Genomic DNA, 18,175 nt, shown 5'->3' on the forward strand with positions numbered 1-18,175 from the left:
ATATATATTTATATATATATATATATATATATATATATATATATATATATATATATATATATATATATATATATATATATATATATATATATATATATATATATATATATATATATATATATATATATATATATATATATATATATATATATATATATATATATATATATATATATATATATATATATATGTATATATATATATATATATATATATATATGTATATATTTATATATATATATATATATATATATATATATATATATATATATATATATATATATATATATATATATATATATATATATATATATATATATATATATATATATATATATATATATATATATATATATAAATATATATTCTAAAAGCATTACTGCGCAAAAGTTAAATTTTGATTTAAATAGTTTGGTTTGAAGTGTGGCAGCTTTTCTCGAATATAGGGTAGCCTGTTTGTATGAAAAACAAAGTGAAATTAAACATAAAAAGAAGTCCTATCAAATGAAAGTAATGTGCAATATTAATGCTTCATTATTTTTATTGTCTTTTGAGCATATTTTTAAGCCCTTCACCTAATTCATTAATTCTGCTGTTTCATCCCCCCTCTTGCAAAAAATCGTATGTGCGTGTCCTCTGCTCCCAGTACTTCCACCACTTAATTACATTGTATTATCTCTTATAGATGCGTTTCTAGGGGAAAATAAAAATAACTTTTCACTTGGAATCACTAAAAATTTTACTTAGATTTGAAGAAAAAAAAGTAATACCTGTCCAATCTTTTAGAATACCATCCCGTCTTGATTCAAAATGGAGTGCAAGTAATATTAGGTTGGGTTTATTTTCTTTGCTAGGTTACGGAACTTTATTACCAAATATTCGTTACTAAAGATTAAATAGTTTTTTTTTTCATAGTGCGGCAATTTCGGTGCTTCAGAATGAAGAAAATGTAATAAAAACATGAACATTTTTTTCCCCACGTAAAGCTTTGTATAATCAAAAGTTTATTTTTGGAAAATAAAGGATTTTAGCTCCAAACTAGACATAATACAAAGATTATGTTAAATTGAATAAGTAATTTTTTTCTCATAAACGTTTTTATCTTTTTAGTCAAATAAGTTTTATTTGTTCTGCTTTTAGTTTTCATTGAACTCTTTATTTTTGGGGTTTTTGAAGGTTAGTCTTTTATTTTTTCCCCTTTGTAGATTATTTAGTAGCAAAGACAACTTGACGAATTTCCTTGTCGAAATATCTGCTTTTTCTTTCTCTGTTTTATTTTACCGAAGAAATTTACCCAGTTGGTTATATTCCTAGATGTTTTCACCCATCTATTATTTGAAGCCAATGTTGTCTTAGAATTGATATTCCTAAAGGATTAAAACTAGTAATTAAAATTCATTAAAAATTAAAAAATACTAAGAACATAACTTACAAGCTGTGTTTAATATTTAATAATGTTGGTATTTTAAAAATCTTTCAGCTTCTTGATTGCAGATCTGACTTTAATATTTTAATATAGAAGCTAGGAATTTAAAAACATGATGAAAATCAGATATCACAGATTAAGCTGAATTTTGCCATAGTTTGTATTTAACGATTTCTTAGGTAACTGATAACAATTACCAATAAAACATTATAGTAGTATCAAATATAAAATAACAACATAAAATGTAAAATATAAAGCATAACAATATATAAAGTATAAAATGTAATGAAATATAAAATGGTAACAATATAAAATGTACATGACAATTTAATATACAAAATATGTACAATAAAAAAAAATGTTTAATCAGAAATTGAAAACTATTAGTAATTATTACTACTATAGCAACTCCTGCCACGACTACGACTACCATATTTTATCATTTATTAACATTAAATTATATAATGACAATTATTGGTCAACATAAATAGTATTAATATATGCATAAAAATAGTCTATTAAAAAACAAATAGAATTTAAATTCAAAAATAAAATGTTTGATGAAAAATAAACTGCCAATTTAAAACTTAGCTTGAGTATAAAATACTCGAGAAGTAGTCTGGTATTGATTAATAATTAATTTAGATTAAACTACTAGATAAATTACTTATCTTTTGCTACTTTAAAAGATGTCTAACCTAAAGCGAGAAGGAATTACTATGAACGAAAAAAAGAAATCTTTAAAATAAACAAAAATTACAACAAACCCTGCCAAACATAAAAAGAACAGGATAGTGCACAATTACCATAGCACATAACAAGAATTAGATACATTTTTATTAATGTAAAAGACATATATTAAATCAAAAATCATATATAAAATTATAATTATATATCAAAAGATTATATATAAAATTAAATAGATAAATAAAATCAAAGTACAGAATAAATTAAGCTAAATACTAAATTAAATTAATCCAAAAACTGAATAAGCCTGAATTTCAAGGAATTTTATTTTTTCGATATCAGCATATTTCCAATAAACAATTGATAAATCGATTAATCAAATTTATCAGTTGATTGATCATGCTGATCAATGGATAAAATAATTTTGGTTTTAGAATAATATTCAATATATTTCGGTAATAATTTCTTCCTTTAAAATTCATTTCTTTCAAATGCATAGAAAATCAAATGACTAAATGGAACTTTTAATTTTCGCGATTATTTAGTTTTCCGTCAAGTAAGAATGAAATTTACCTTTTGAGTGGTTTGTCGGGCGGCAACACCACAATTAACTGTGTTCAAATTTTGAAGCATACATTATTTGTAACGATTGGTTTGATTTTAACGCTTTTAAAAGACCTTGTTGTTGTCACTATTCTCTTCATTTTAAAACTAAAATTAATGTTTTCTTAATTAAAACATAGTATGATGATATTTTTACTAAATTTTCACATTTAGATTAATAATTGAGAAGTGCCTGAGTCCTCAAACACCTTTATTCAGCTGATAGAAGAGCTTTAGCGAAGATCTATTGTTTAAAAATCGAAGATTTTTATTGTTTAAAAAAAAATTGTGAAAAAGAGTCAAACTTTAGCGTAAAGAGAGAGGCGTTGAGGAGGAGACAGCCCCTTTTAATGTCGCTCCTTACTTTCATTTAAAAAAACTTGTTTTTTTCTTTAATTTTTGAACGTTTTTGAATTAATACAGATTTTTAGTTTGGCTCACCGTATATGAATAATTAAAACAAAATTTGTATATAAATTTTACTTTTATTCTGATTTAATGGCTTTCTCGAAAGTTGTTGAATTTTATTTACGAACGTTTTTATTAGTAATAAATATACGTAACTTACGAATTAACTTACGGAACGAGCTTCTATATTCATATATTTTTAAAACGTATATTAGGGGGTTTGCTCACTATTCAATACCTCGCTATTTACGCTAAAATTCAAATTTAGTTCCAATTCTATAAAAATCCCCCCTTAATCACAAAGGCCGCTAATTAGAATAAATAGCTCTTATGAAAGTACTAAAAATCTTTGTCTTAAATAGTGAGGTATTGACTAGGGGGCGAACTCAATCATATACGTAACAATTTCTGCTCCTTTTAGGTTTTGATGTTGCTCCTTACTTTCATATGAAAAACTTGTTTTTTTTATTTAATTTCTGATGTTTTTTTTTTCAAATAATGCTGGAAAATCCGTCGCCCCCTTCATAGCAATATTCCTTCCCCCATTAAAACTTCCTCCATGGAAAGATCTTCCCACACAGACCCTCGACGCACCCCCCCCCCCCACTACCAGAAAAAATTCCCCCCGGAAACGTCTGCATACTTCCCAATAACGAATACTATATGTAAACATTGGGTAAAGTTCATAACTTTCAGCCCTCCCCGCGGGAACTTTGGGGGATTAAGTCATCCTAAAATACATATTTATTATATTTTCGACCATGCTGAACAAAATGGCTATATCAAAATTTTGATCAGGTGACTTTGGGGAAAATATTAGCGTGGGAGGGGGCCTAGTTGCCCTCCATTTTTTTTGTCACATAAAAAGGGCACTAGAACATTTAGTTTCCGTTCGAATGAGCCCTCCTACGATATTCTAGGACCACTGGGTCGATACGATCACCCCTGGAAAAAAAAAAAAAATTAACACGCATCAGTGATCTTTCTTCTGGCAAAAAATACAAAATTCCACATTTTTGCAGATAGGAGCTTGAAACCTCTACAGTAGGGTTCTCTGATACGTTGAATCTGATGGTGTGTTCATTAAGGTTCTATAGCTTTTAGAGGGTGTTTCCCCCTTTTTCGAAAATCAGACAAATTTTCTCGGGCGCGTAACTTTCGATGGGTGGGACTAAAGTTGATGAAACTTATATCTTTGAAATCAGCATTAAAATATAATTTGTTGTATGTATCTATTGGTATAAAAAATCCGTTTTGTAGAGTTTCGGTTACTATTTAGCCGGTTCGCTCCTTACTCACAGTTCATTACCACGAACTGTTTGAAAGAAAGAGGCGTTGAGGAGGGGACAGCCCCTTTCATATACGGAATAATTTCTGTTCGTTTTAAGTTTTAATGCCGCTATTTACTTTAAGTTAATAAAAAATGTTTTTTTAATTTAATTTCTGAACATTTTTGAATTAATGCAGGTTTTGATTTTTGCTCACCGTATATGAATAATTAAAACGAAATTTGTATATTAATTTTACTTTTTTGGCTAAATGGCTTTCTCGAAGTTTTGTTCTGACGTAACTTACGAATTAACTTACGTAACGAACTTCTATATATGTATGTTTTTATTACGTATATTAGGGAGTTCGCCCCCTAGTCAATACCTCGCTCCTTGCGCTAAAATTTGAATTTTGTTCAAATTAAAAACCCCTAAATCACAAAGGCCGGTTTATTAGAATAGATAGCTCTTTTGAAAGTACTAAAAAAAACTGTAGCATAAAGAGTAAGGTATTTACTAGGGGGAGAACCCCCTCATATATGTAAAAATTTCTGTTCGTTTTAAGTTTTAATATTGCTCCTTACTTTCAGTTGAATTTTTTTTTTTTTATTTAATTTCTGATCGTTTTTTAAATAATGTTTGGAAATCCGGCGCCCCCTTTAAAGAAATGTTCTTTCTCCCACGGAAACATCCTCCATGGAAAGATCCTCCCCCGTAGCCCCCTCCTCTGACCCCTTTCCCCACCAGAAACATATCCCTCCTGAAAACTTCTGTATACTTCCCATTAACCAATACTATATGTAAACAATGGGCAAAGTTCATAACTTACAGCCCTTCCCCCGGGGACTGTGGGGATTAAATCATCCTCTAAGACATATTTATTAGATTTTCGACTATGCTAGACAAAATGACTGTCTCAAAATTTTGATTGGGTGACTTTGGGAAAAAATAAGAGTTGGAGGGGGCCTAGTTGCCCTCCATTTTTTTGGTCACTTAAAAAGGGCACTAGAACTTTTAATTTCGGTTCGAATGAGTCCTATCGCGATATTCTAAGACCACTGGTTCAATACTATCAACCCTGGGAAAGCAAAAAAAAAAAAAAAAAAAAAAAAAAAAAAAAAAAAAAAAACACGTAGCCTATCCGTGATATTTCTTCTGGCAAAAAATACAAAATTCCACATTTTTACAGATAGGAGCTAGAAACTTATATAGTAGGGCTCTCTGATACGCTGAATCTGATGGTGTGAGTTTCATTAAAGTGCTATGAATTGTAGGGGTTGTTTCCCAATTTTTCGAAAATAAGGCAAATTTTCTCAGGCGCGTATATTTGAAATCAGCATAAAAGTCTGGTTCTTTTGATGTATCTATTCGTATTAAAACTCCGTTTTTTAGAGTTTCGGTTACTATTGAGCCGGGTCGCTTTTACTTACAGTTCATTACTACGAACTGTTTGACCACAAATTCTTTTTTTATCGAATAATTGGGGTAACCAAAACTCGGAAGTTTTTGCTTCATTTAATCCATTATAGTACTGAAGTCGTCTCATTTAACGAATTGGGAACTGCTCTAACTATGCTAATTGAATCATAGTTGACTCAAGGTTGTCAAATGGACACATTTTGTGTCAAAAGGACACATTCCCATGTGCTGGGACAGAGTGGCGTAAAAGGGCAAAAAAGGGAAATATTTTAAAACTTTGTGACGTAAAACATAAGCATTTCCGTACTTGACATATATTTTGGTTACTTTTCACCAAAGTAGTGCTTTTTCTCAGTACTTTTTCTTTAGCATCCAGGTTTTGCCAGAGATCTCGTAAGTAAAGGATTTTCTCAAGAGTCAGGGATTTCTTGCTTTCACACTGTCATTTTGTATTAATGTCTTATATGGAATATTTCGTTTTCATTATATTTTATGTTAACTGGTCCTTTTGAAAGAGGTTTACAAAGCGTCTTTTGGTCAATAATACAACTGGTAAAAATTACCTCTAGTTTTGAGATTTCAGGATGGACATATTTTAGCTAAAAATGACACATTTTTGGATGCTCAGGGGACACAATCATGGACTAAAACATTGGCAACCCTGAGTTGGCTTATAAAATGGTTCATAATCACTATTCCTTTTTAGTTGTGAAGTTGCCGACAGAATTGCCGCGTATGTTACAATCAATGGTCGGAAGGAGAAAATAGATGACTACTGCGGAATAATCAAACCCAAAGAGCTTATGTCCAATGGTCCAACAATAACTATAGACTTCTTCAGCTTGGGAAGCTCAAAAGGAGGGAGGGGTTTTAGTGCCAAATTTGCTTTTGTTGAAAGTAAGTATCTTACACTCTTTATCTGTAGTTTTAGAGCTACAAAATAAAAAACAAATCCTCTAGTTTAATAGATCTTTACTAGATCAGACAATAAATATTCACGAACTTATGTTTGGAAAACAAGGTAAGCTCAATTTCCTGTAGTTGGAAAGTTCTGTAAAGAAAATATTGATAAATACACTATCTTAGCTTTAGCAAAGCTCACAAATCCTCTAAAAATTACAGCCACTGTGTGAGCAGTAGACTCCTCAGCTCAGAGCCTAAAAACCACCACATGCAGCCCAAAAACTTGTTGGAATAACTAAAAAACGCAAAAATAGGTTGAAAAGCCTCAAAAAGTGGAAAAACCTTAAGAGGAAGAAATACAAAAGCCTCAAGAAGCAGAAAAGCCTAACGAAGCAGAAAAACCTAAAGAAGAAGATAAGTCTAAAGAAGAAAAGGAGCCTCAGGACTTAGAAACAACCAAGAAAGAAGAACAGGACAGGAGGAACCAGAAAAAGGAGAAGAAAGCATGTAAGAGGAAAAAGACGGATATCAGTTATCTTCTGCTACTTGATTGTCAATGTGTTTCTGTCAGTGAAAGCGTTATTAATGACTTTTGTCATCACATTCTTCCTCCCTACTAGGACAAATTTGGAATTAAATACTATAAGACCCATTTACAATTAGATTTTACTGATACCAGGATTTAGCAAAGGGCTAATTTGAGCCAATCAGAATTTGTCATTGAATTTTTTCACAGATTGTATTTGTTGAGTAACTTCATATGAAGCAATGGAGTCCAATCATGAATGAGAAGTATATGTCAATATTCTAAACTTATAGTGTTTTATATACTAACTTTTTATGGAAGGAATTCACCTATGTAAGTGACATAACAATTCACAACAACCAACAATAGATTGGTATAGCAGCGTTTCACATTGCGAAAATAGTACGTAAAGCTCACATATTAGAAGTGAGGGGAGAAAAGACTCAGTGTTCCAATTTGTGAATAAAATTAGCCGTAAATGTTGTTAGGATAAGTTATAAATACACCTTTAATCTGTGTCAAAGTACAAACCATGCAATAAATAAAATACCTACAATTGTCATTAGACTACTACCGAAAACACTGATAATAATTGCCGAGAATAAATAATCAATTTATCATTGACTGGGTCTAACGGTAATGATTTAGCATATCTCTACTTCTTAGATCTAGTAAAAGTTTGAGCAGGGTAGATTAGAATTTGCAAATTTGGATGGCATAAGAGGTAAATTATTATGCTTAATCATTGTAACTGATTGTTTAACAGAGATATATTGATGTCATGTCTGTTTCTGACAGTAATGAAATGTCACTAAATTTTATAGTGTTTTAATTGTCCAAGCAACAATCGGGCAAATCCTTACCAAAACGAAGCTTCCTTTAAAAGTTACTCCAGACGAATGTCCGACAGAATAGGTACTTGACAGTATCTGAACAGCGTTGTCAACGCTTAGAGATAAATGGCTCAGTTTTTATGACAAATTGTACACAGAATATAATTTGAGGTGCAACTATTGCATTCTACGTCAGTTTTCCTTTCACAAACAAATATACAATAATAAACCAGAAAGCAAGAAGCTTTTGTTTTCATTCATGCTTTCAAACTTTATAAGAAACCAATTTTGAGTACCGTATAATGGATTAGTTTAGATATTTTTTTTTCGCCATTGCGTTCAACGAAAATCCTTATAGGCTACCGCGTTGGCAACTCCTGATATGAAATATGATAAACGACGTCCAAATCTTATACATTAGTTCTTTTTTTGTAAACTGGAAATTGTTTTGTTTTTTACAGGCTTTGTTTCTCTTTTGCAATTTTCTGTTCCAATATTAGCCCATATTTGTACAACAAGCTTTCGATGAAAATTGTTGCACTCGTAGTAGTTCTATGGCAAATTAATAAACGAACTCGCTTAATGTAAATTTCTATTTTAAAAAATGAAATTGGGTACTGGTGGGTAAAAAACAAAAAAACTGTGTAGCCTATACTAGAGAATATTTTGATAGGAAGTTGTAAGGATGCGGGTTCTGTTCCGGGGAGTTTTTGGTTCGAGAATTTCGTGGATAAGGAGTTTCGTATTGCAAAGTTGTGTGGGCGGTGAGCAATTTAGTAGAAAGCTTTACGGAGGGAGTGTATTTTAGTCTTAGAGTTATGTAAGCGGGCGAGTTAATCGATGATAAAAATTTGATGGAAATTCGTAGAGGTGACGAATTTTTGTTGTCAATAGAGATGCAAGAGCCAGTAGGGTCCTATGGGTAAGTGAGTCGTGCGCATCAGGAAAAATATGGTTACAAATTATCAAAACATACATACTCACAACATACATCAAAATATACTCACAAATTATATCTGGTTACAACTATTCACATATTTATAGAAAAAAAAATTTCATAACTAAGTAAGGCATGTAAGACAAAATACCCGCTCCACTTAAGACTTAATTGACAATAAAAAAAAGTTAATCAGTACAATCTTCTTACCCTTTTTTAAGGCGTAGCATAGAATAGTAAGCTATCAATAAAAGACATAAGGCAGCATTTACACATCAGTCCTTTTTCCCTATCACTGGCAATTTTTTAATCGTAGAGTGATCAATACTACTAGGCTACTCCTACTAACAACTCACCACAGCACCAAACCACCTGAGGCCAACACAGCTACGCAAGCTCCTCCTGCATCCCAATCTATTCAAACCCTCCTTTTTTACACCCTCCCACGAAGTTACCATTTCCTTTAAATCTTTCTTTGTGACGTCCTCCCACCCCAGACGAGGACGACCTGCTTTCCGTTTAGCCCCAGATGGTTGGCCGAAAAGAACAATCTTCAGCAATTTGTCATCCTTCATCCGCAAAACGTGCCCTAGCCACCTCAACCTTTCTTTCATTATAGCCCTAGAGAGCGGTATTGAACCACAATTTTAGTACAGCCTATTGTTTGAAATACGGTTAGTCAGCCGGGTACCTAGAACAATCCTTAAGCAATATCTCTGGAAAACCTCTAGTAAATCTTCATCCGCTTTTCAGAGCGCCCATGCTTCAGAGCCATATTTGACCACTGTCATCACTGTAACTTCTAATATTCTAAACTAGCACCTAGACTGCCTCCAAACATTCTTATATAGATATTCCTTTGTAGTGATGAATTCTGCACAAATCATATGGATTCGCAGTCATCACATCTCAAGACTGAGTAAATGAGCACAATTTTGACACACTTTTTAGTTTTTAAATCATTCTCAAAAATTTGGTCATAGTTTCCCCGTTATAATAGCCAAATAGAAAGCTTCTGTCAACAAGATTTTTTTTTCTTTGCTTTACGGTTATTTGACATTTGCTTCAGTGTACAACTTAATTCTTGGGGAAGTTGTATTATTGAGACTGGGAAACTTTTCGCCCTTTTCAATATTGCTGTCAAAGTTGTCCAAGTCTTTCATGTCATGGTAGAGGGGAAGAACTTTTGGCTTTGCCATAAGCATGTGCTAATTTTTGACAGCTTCACAGCTATATAAAGACCATTCCTTTAGTTCAGGAGTGGGTAAACATTTTCTTTGAAGAGCCTGAATTTAAACTTTATTGCTAACTGGGGCTAAATATGTTTCATATACTCAAGTAAAATTCACGACAAATTGCAGACGAATTATAATATATAACATTACATTACGTATCTAACATTCACACTGTATTATAAAATTAAATTAAAATTTATTTTGTTTTTTATTTTATATTTGTTTGTTTTTTCATTGTATCTTTGTTTAGATGCATAAATAGATAGATCTGTGCATTTCAAAGCCAAGGGGCAATATGCGCCAAAAATATATTTCCTTTATAATAGTCAAATAGAAAGCTTCTGTCAACAAGTTTTTTTTCACTTTGTTTTACGGTTATTTGAAATTTGCTTCAGTGTACAAGTTAATTCTTGGGAAATAGCATTATTGAAACTGGCAAACTTTTGGCTCTTTTCAATGTTACTCTGTAAATTGTCCAAGTGTTCCATTTTATGATATCAGTGGTGTAGGAAGAGAGGAAAAAACTTTTGGCTTTACCGTATGCATGTGTATATGCATTTAGCTTTGCATGTGCTAATTTTTGACATCTTAACAGATCATTTCTTTAGTTCAGGTGTAGGCAAAAAGTTTCTTTGGAGGGCCAGATTATAAATGTCATTGCTAGCTGGGGATGAAAATGTTTCATATACTCAAGTACAATTTACGACAAATTTTGAATGAATGATAATACATAACCTTATATTACTTATTTAAAATTCACACTGCATTAAAAAAAATTATTTTGTTTTTTATTTTGCATTTTCTTATCAGAGTATCTTTGTTATAGATATATAAAAAGAAATGTCAGTGCATTTCAAAAGCCAAATTGCCATATACACAAAACATATATAAAACAGGGAAATAACCAACAGCAAAAACTACAAAGCACACAAAAACAGAACACATGGCAAACTTTGTATATTTTACGATCCAGAATTGAAGTCTCTAAGTGGAGAATGAGACCTGTTCTGTTTTGTGAAACAGAACAGGTCTTTTGTATGTACCCATTTTTGTATGTACCCATTATTTTCTTAGCGACTATCTCGATTCGCTTCCACATTATAGCTGTCACACAACTTTCCAAGTCAAAACGAAGGTCAAGCTATTCGTTGTTTCACATTTTTGGTTGAGCGAAAATGCAGTTACCAACTAAATATTCGAGAAAACTGTTGGATATATACCGAGATATATTATCAGATCGAATAACTAAGATTGGCGTATATTTGTGTACAGACCGTATAGTGTGCTCTGGTTTGTAATATACAGCAAGCCTTAGTCGCCCAACCTTGCCTTAGTTTAAGCCTTTAAAATTGTGCATCCATCTTCAAATATGTCATTTTAATAACATTTCACTACATCTCTCCTTTTTATTCGCCTATGTTTTCCTGAAAAAGTAAGGAAGCCATACTTAAGTGTTGCCAACCTCAACTATTTCAATTTTTTCTTTCTTTCTTTAAACTTTCTTTAACTGTTTCTTTGGGTTCTGCAGAATGTAAAACTTGCTTCTTTTTCCTATGAAACCTATTCATGAAAATTCTAAGAACGGGAATAAAAAGTTTTGACTTTGATGCACGCTTTATATCATTGGCTTTGTTCTTCAAAAGAATTTTATTAAACGAAATTTGTTTCTTGAATTTTCTCAGACCTTCACTTAATCTTATTTTACCTTGGACTGTCTTAGAAATGGAAACAAAAAAACAATTGAAACTGTATAAGCTGGGAACCTTTTTTCGAAATAAATCGTCACATTGGGAGTTTCTCACGCTGTGTCCTGAATGAACACTTAGTTGGCTCGTTAATTAAGAGGCTTTTAAAAAGCCTTAAGGATGAAATGGACATAAATGGAAAGATAAAACGTGCTGTTATGGTGTTCACCATGTTATGTTGGAAGGACATGCAGGACAGTCGGTTGGTAACGTGACAAATGAGATGATATGACCTAATACGATACTGTTTCTAAAACTAAAAGGCGATGGTTAATACAAAGCTGCACAGCAACATTCAAATTATAAACAAAAACACACCTTTAAATTCAAGCGATTTTAGTGTTATTTCAGGGTGTAAACCTTGAAATCATAAAAGGCCTACCCCCTGAAATCTCCATGATCAAAAACCCTTAAACTGGTTTCCAGAATCCCCTTTTGAGTACTTGCTTCCCCAGTCACCTTTGCAAGTGGAAAAAAGGGGTTTTGAAAAAAAAACATCAAGGGAAAAAAATTATTTAAAAATTAAGTTGATTCGTTAATGAACTTCCGGATTATTCACTAGATTATTTTCAATCTAGTGAATAATCCGGAAGTTCAATATTTTGTGAATGAACGGAAAGTTATTTATTTTGTTGTGTATAAATATGGTAGTTTCAATTTTATTATTTTAGTATTTCTACTGAAGACAGTCGCTGTATATGTGATTAAAATATCTGAATTTTTGTACCTGTTTTTTCACTGTCTAAATAAATAGATTTATCCCGATTTGAAATTTTATTTGTTTGTCATAGAACGTCTGTGTGGTCTAAGAAAACGACACCTAATTAAAGGTGTTTGGTCAAAAATACGTTGCACGAAGGTTCAGTTAAATGCGGTTCAGTTAGCACGGGGATTCATTTGCAGGAGGGTTCAGTTAAATGGGGCTTAGCTGCATGAGGGTTCAATTACACGAGGGTTCAGTTGTACGTGGTTTAAGTTACACGAGGATTCAGTTAGATGAGGTTCAGTTACATGGGGGTTCAGTTGCACGAGGGTTCAATTAAAGGAGGTTCAGTTGCTTGCGAAAATTGAAGAGAGACTGGGTTTAATTTAAATAAAGCAGTGACAAGGAACTAAAAGCAAAAACAGCAGGGTTTAGTTGTAATAAGGTTCAGTTACAGGGGGCTCAGTTTCTTGAAAAAATTTAAGAGAGACCAGGTTAAGAATTTAAGAGTGATAACGAAGTGAAAACAAAAACAACAATAAAACAATTTAAAAAATTCTGAATATTTTAACTGCATATCAGAGAGCTTTTATCAACGGAGGAACAACAAAAAATTTAGTTAGATCATATAAAGAAAAAGACAAAAAACAACACAACAAGAGAAAAAAAACGAATGAAACACTAATAAATAAAACTCACATCTTAAGAAACTTCCACAATATTGCTCAACTGTAACACAGAAAAGAACACCAAAATCTATAGTAGAGCAGATATTTTTCCTCTATAGAATCAGACAGGCAAATGGGATATATCAAAAATAAAATAGTATATTATCCTTTGTAAGTAAAAATAGTAAAAATCCTTTGTAAAAATCTATTTTTGTTTGGTCAAATAGTATATTATGATGAGCAACTGATTCAAACGTTTCTGGTTTTTGATTATATTTCAACGAACAGTCGATCGCATTTTTATGTTTCTGTAATCTATGTTCTAAATTTTGTTGTGTCCTTCCTACACAAAATTTACAACAGGAACACGGAGTTTTGAATACCCCTTTGTATCTTTTTTGGAATCTTTTAAAAACTTTTTGGAAAGATTTCGTGCAACATATCAGTTATTATTGGAAAATTGAGAAACATCGGTCTAGATATCTTCATAGGATTCACTTATTTGCATTTGATTATGACTCTTGTTAAAATCTTCATTTTTGGTTTTTCAAGGATGAAGTTAGAATTTTTGGCTTTGATTAAAGTCTAAGAAATTAAAACCTCAATTAAAATATAAAATTAAAAAATTATATATTAAAAAAAATATAACGAAGATCAAATGGATTTTTAGCACACGACTGAACTTATGATTTTTTCAAGTTCTTTTCTTTCAATACTTCGACTGGCATTGAGAATTATGGCGTATTTTGGATGCTTAGACGAAAAAAAATAATAAATTCCAGATAAAAAAAAAATAGGAATCTTTTCCCTATGTGATTAAGTCTATAAATTGTCTTTGAGTTACTTTCTAGTACAAACATAGTAAGATAATTTTATAAAAAATAACAGTTATGAGCCAAATTTTCAGTTTCATAATTTTGAAATTACTGTTATTTTGTTGTTGTTTTCTTTGAGAAGGGTATTACACACAGGTCTAACAAGTTTAATAAATCAGGTAACTGCAAAAGACCTGACCCGTAAAAAAGTAACAAAAATGCATATAAACAAATTTTGGATTTTTTTTTTAAAGATTTTTTTTGTAAGACCCCCTAAAAAAATAATCCTCTCCTGAACAAATCCTGGGTACGCCCTTGTTGTGCAGTACTAGTTATATAATGACAAGAGTTATTATATTTTCCACTCTGTTAAGTCCTTTACTTTCTCCTCGTGTTTGTGTTTACTTTTTTTTATTTCTTCTTTTTTAATTTAATTATTTTTAACTTGTCCTTGTTAGGAGTTTTATTTTACTTATGTTTTATTTCATTTAAATACATCTTTATTTTAACTAAAATATTTTTTTTTCTTGACCAATTTTTTTTATGTTATTGTTTTTGTGATTAATGTGTAAATTTCAAAGACTTTTCTTGTATCGCCTTTTGGGATGATAAAAAGTCTTTTTAGTACATCCACAGCTATTCAAACATACATTTAAAAACTTAGTTTTTTCGGTTTTTATTTTAACTAATTTGCATATTTCATCTTCAGATTTTGGCATCACAGTCGGTGAACAGCTCATAACCCACCCTTGCCTGTTTCGCTTCAATAGTTCCGATAATTCCCGAAATGGTTCCTTTTGGAGTCCAAATTTTCCAGGTTTTTATCCAAGATCAACTGAATGCCATTACTTATTTTATGGAAAACCTGGGGAGAAAGTTCGGATCACCTTTGATACTTTTGATGTAGAAGGATTCCCTCCGTGAGTATCTTGGTCTTTTATTTCTTTTACAGGTTCCTTTTTCTAAGTTCAAAGAAGTCATCAATAAGACAAAGTGACATAAAGCTTCCTTTTATTTTCCTTTTACTGAGGACGCACTCCGAATGCAGAAACTATGCGCTGTTAAAACAAGTAAAGTTTGGGTGTGTGATATATTGAAGTAAAAGAATGGTTTTGAAACTTTGGTTGAATAGTTTAGGGACATCATTTAGGGACGGTTAGAGATCCTCTTACAATTATTTTCCACCAAATATAACATTGAACAATGAACAGAAATTAAATAAATGAACAAGTGTTTAAAGGAAAGTAAAGAGCGAAATTGATATTAAAACAAAACGAAATTATTCTGAGTATGAGGAAGAATTGCTCTTTCTTACTATTAGGAGAGCAGTGGGATAAAAGTGGCTTTTTTTGCAATGCCTTAACAATGGGAATTTGATTTTGCTTTAAACAATTAAACTTTTATTTTGAAATTTTGAAAGACAATGGGTTTTATTTTCTACTTCAAAAACCCTTCAGCTAATCACTAGTTAAACTTTAATGTAAAGAATGATGTGTTGAAGGTGCGACAGCCTTCCTCAAATGCAGAATAATTTATTTTTGTTTGGGGCTTAGTGTCAATATTACTCTTCCAAGAAAAAGGATTTTTTTAAATAACAATCAAAAACCTGATAAGGGATCATGAGCAGCACAATAGCGCTGCCTAAGTAAAGAGCGAAGTGGACACAATGTATTTTCTATTTTTTGTTTTTTCACTAAGACAGTTCGTATAGAAGGAGTTGTTGCGGGAACAGTGAAAGGGGCTTATTCGACTGAAATTTTGAAGATTCTAACGTGATTGGAGGGTGACCAGCTCCCCTTCCACGCCCCTTGATTCCCTAAACACATCAAATCAAAATTTTCAGATAGCCATTTTATTTAGCGTAGTCAACAGGTCCCATAATTATGTCTCTGGGCATATCAACTCCCCAAAGCCCTCGGGGTAAAGACTGTAAGTTATGCAATTCACCTAAAGTCTACATATGGTATTTGTTATCAGGAAATCGCGGCATGTTTAAACTTTGGTGTTCAAAAAGGCCACTGGCATTCATGTGAAGCTTTCAGAGTGTTGAAGGGAGGCTTGAACCGAATCTAAACACGTTATGAACATCCAGGTTGCCCAAAGGGCGTAACTCAGGAATGAATAAGGTTATTAGGTTGGAACTTTCCAAGAATGATAAGACTAATAGTATGAAGGTGAAAATTTTAGGAGATGTTGAGGGGGAAGTCAAACTAAATTTAAACACGCTATGGGCATACAGGTTATCAAAAAGGCATATTGGTAATATTATAGCAACGGCTTACATCAATAATTTGAAACTTCATGGGCATCATGAGGGGGTTGTTCAACTGGCCAAAAGGCTATATGTGCATACTAGTTTGAGTCTAGTTCTCCGTAATCTTGCTTGGAAAACTCACCTTGAACGGATGAGAGCCTTCTGTGCAAGAAAGCTGGAGATCAATATTTGCTACAAAAACTTTCTACTGCACAGCTAGAATATCCCCTTTTACAAGCTGGTGTCGGACCAATCGCTGAGTATGGATGCCCGCTGTATTATGGCGGTCCAGAAACGTTGTTGGCACCTTTTCAAAATATCCAGAATAGAGCTAATAGGATTGATTCAGTCGTTCCCCATGACTCTCTCCGTTCTGATAGTGAAAGGTTTGATGTAGCGTCGATGGTTGTTTTCTACAAGTTCACCTCCTTCTTTATAGCCTTTTCGCATTTAGATCCCCATTTTCAAAACGACAAGACTGGCATCGAGGGACAGATCCTGGTTTAGTTATTTCAAGGTGGAAACATCGGAATAGACTACTTAAGGAACAACTTCATTCGATATTGCATTTCGACTTGGAATGATCTTCCTGGGGACGTTATCCATAAAAATTGTTAGGTCGACTCTTTGAAAAGAAAGTTCAACAGTCAGCTAAAACTTCGTGGGACAGAGCGATGTAAAAGACTAGCGGGAAATCAAATATTCAAGTGTATATGGTGCCGCGAATTTAGGAATAAAGAAAAAATCAAAGAAAGCTATGAACATCCAGATAGTCAAAAGGAGATACCTGCAATGTCTCAGAAACAGGTTAGAGCAATAAGTTAAAGCTTTCAGGACATGCTGAGGGGGATTTTGAAATAAACTAGAAGGCTTCATGTGCATCCAAGGTCATCAAAAAACATCTTCGATATCTCAGGAACGGCTAAGGGAATTAAGTTGAAACTTTCAGGGCATGTTGAAGGAGGTGACCGATAAATGTTCACCCGAATTGAAGACTCTCTCACGATGGTAGTCACAATGGCTTCAACTCTATAGAAGCCCAGAGACAAGTCAGGCTTTCAATCCTTTTATTTGAATGATACTCCACGTATATTCTAGATACAATATTCTAGATACAATACAATATTCTAGAGTACAACTATTATTAAAATTTGCAGCAAAATTTTGTCCAGAATACAAACAGCAAACAAAAATTTTCACTCTTGAGGAGAAAAATTGAAAAAAGCTATACAAATACTCCTGTTATTACCCAATAAGAAAAAAATATGTCAATGACAAACGAACAGAAATCAATGTTAAAAACAAATTTTCTACAAAAGAATATTTTCAAAGATAGGTAAAGACATAGATTAAGCCTAAGAGCAGCTACAAAAAAGTCAAATTATAACTCAAACGTAAAACAAACATAAATCACTAGCAATAAATAACTTTTACCCAAAAAGAACAGAAACCACAATAGATGATAAAGTCTAAATTAAGATGAACAGAAACTACCACAAATAGGAGTTGGGCTAAGACCCTTAATGTCTTTTAAATACCAAGATGTCATTTACGTTTTAGTGAAAAAATTTTTAATGTTTTTTCTTTATAATGTTAAAATTCAGAAATTGCCGAGATTTTCAGGAATGAATGCAGGAACGGGCAGAAAATTATTTCTGCTCCTCTCCGGCTGAATAGAGCTTTTTTTGAAAAATTTCTTTTGTGTTTTTTTTCTTTTTCATTAACTAATGCCAAAAGATTCACAT

At 32.0% G+C, this 18,175-nt stretch overlaps 1 protein-coding gene across 1 annotated transcript in view; it reads left to right on the forward strand.

Moving 5' to 3' along the window:
* Sol1 (CUB domain-containing protein Sol1) overlaps positions 1–18,175 on the forward strand; it is a 988,790-nt gene that overhangs the window by 841,538 nt on the left and 129,077 nt on the right. The window contains exons 12-13 of the mRNA XM_089107833.1: positions 6,518–6,708; positions 14,886–15,096. Coding sequence (XP_088963959.1) covers positions 6,518–6,708; positions 14,886–15,096 — 402 coding nt within the window. The remainder of the gene's footprint in view (positions 1–6,517; positions 6,709–14,885; positions 15,097–18,175) is intronic.

This window comes from Artemia sp. Qi Xiang Cuo, chromosome 2 (assembly GCF_049724085.1).
Source record: "Artemia sp. Qi Xiang Cuo chromosome 2, ASM4972408v1, whole genome shotgun sequence".
NCBI classification, from domain to species: Eukaryota; Metazoa; Arthropoda; class Branchiopoda; order Anostraca; family Artemiidae; genus Artemia; species Artemia sp. Qi Xiang Cuo.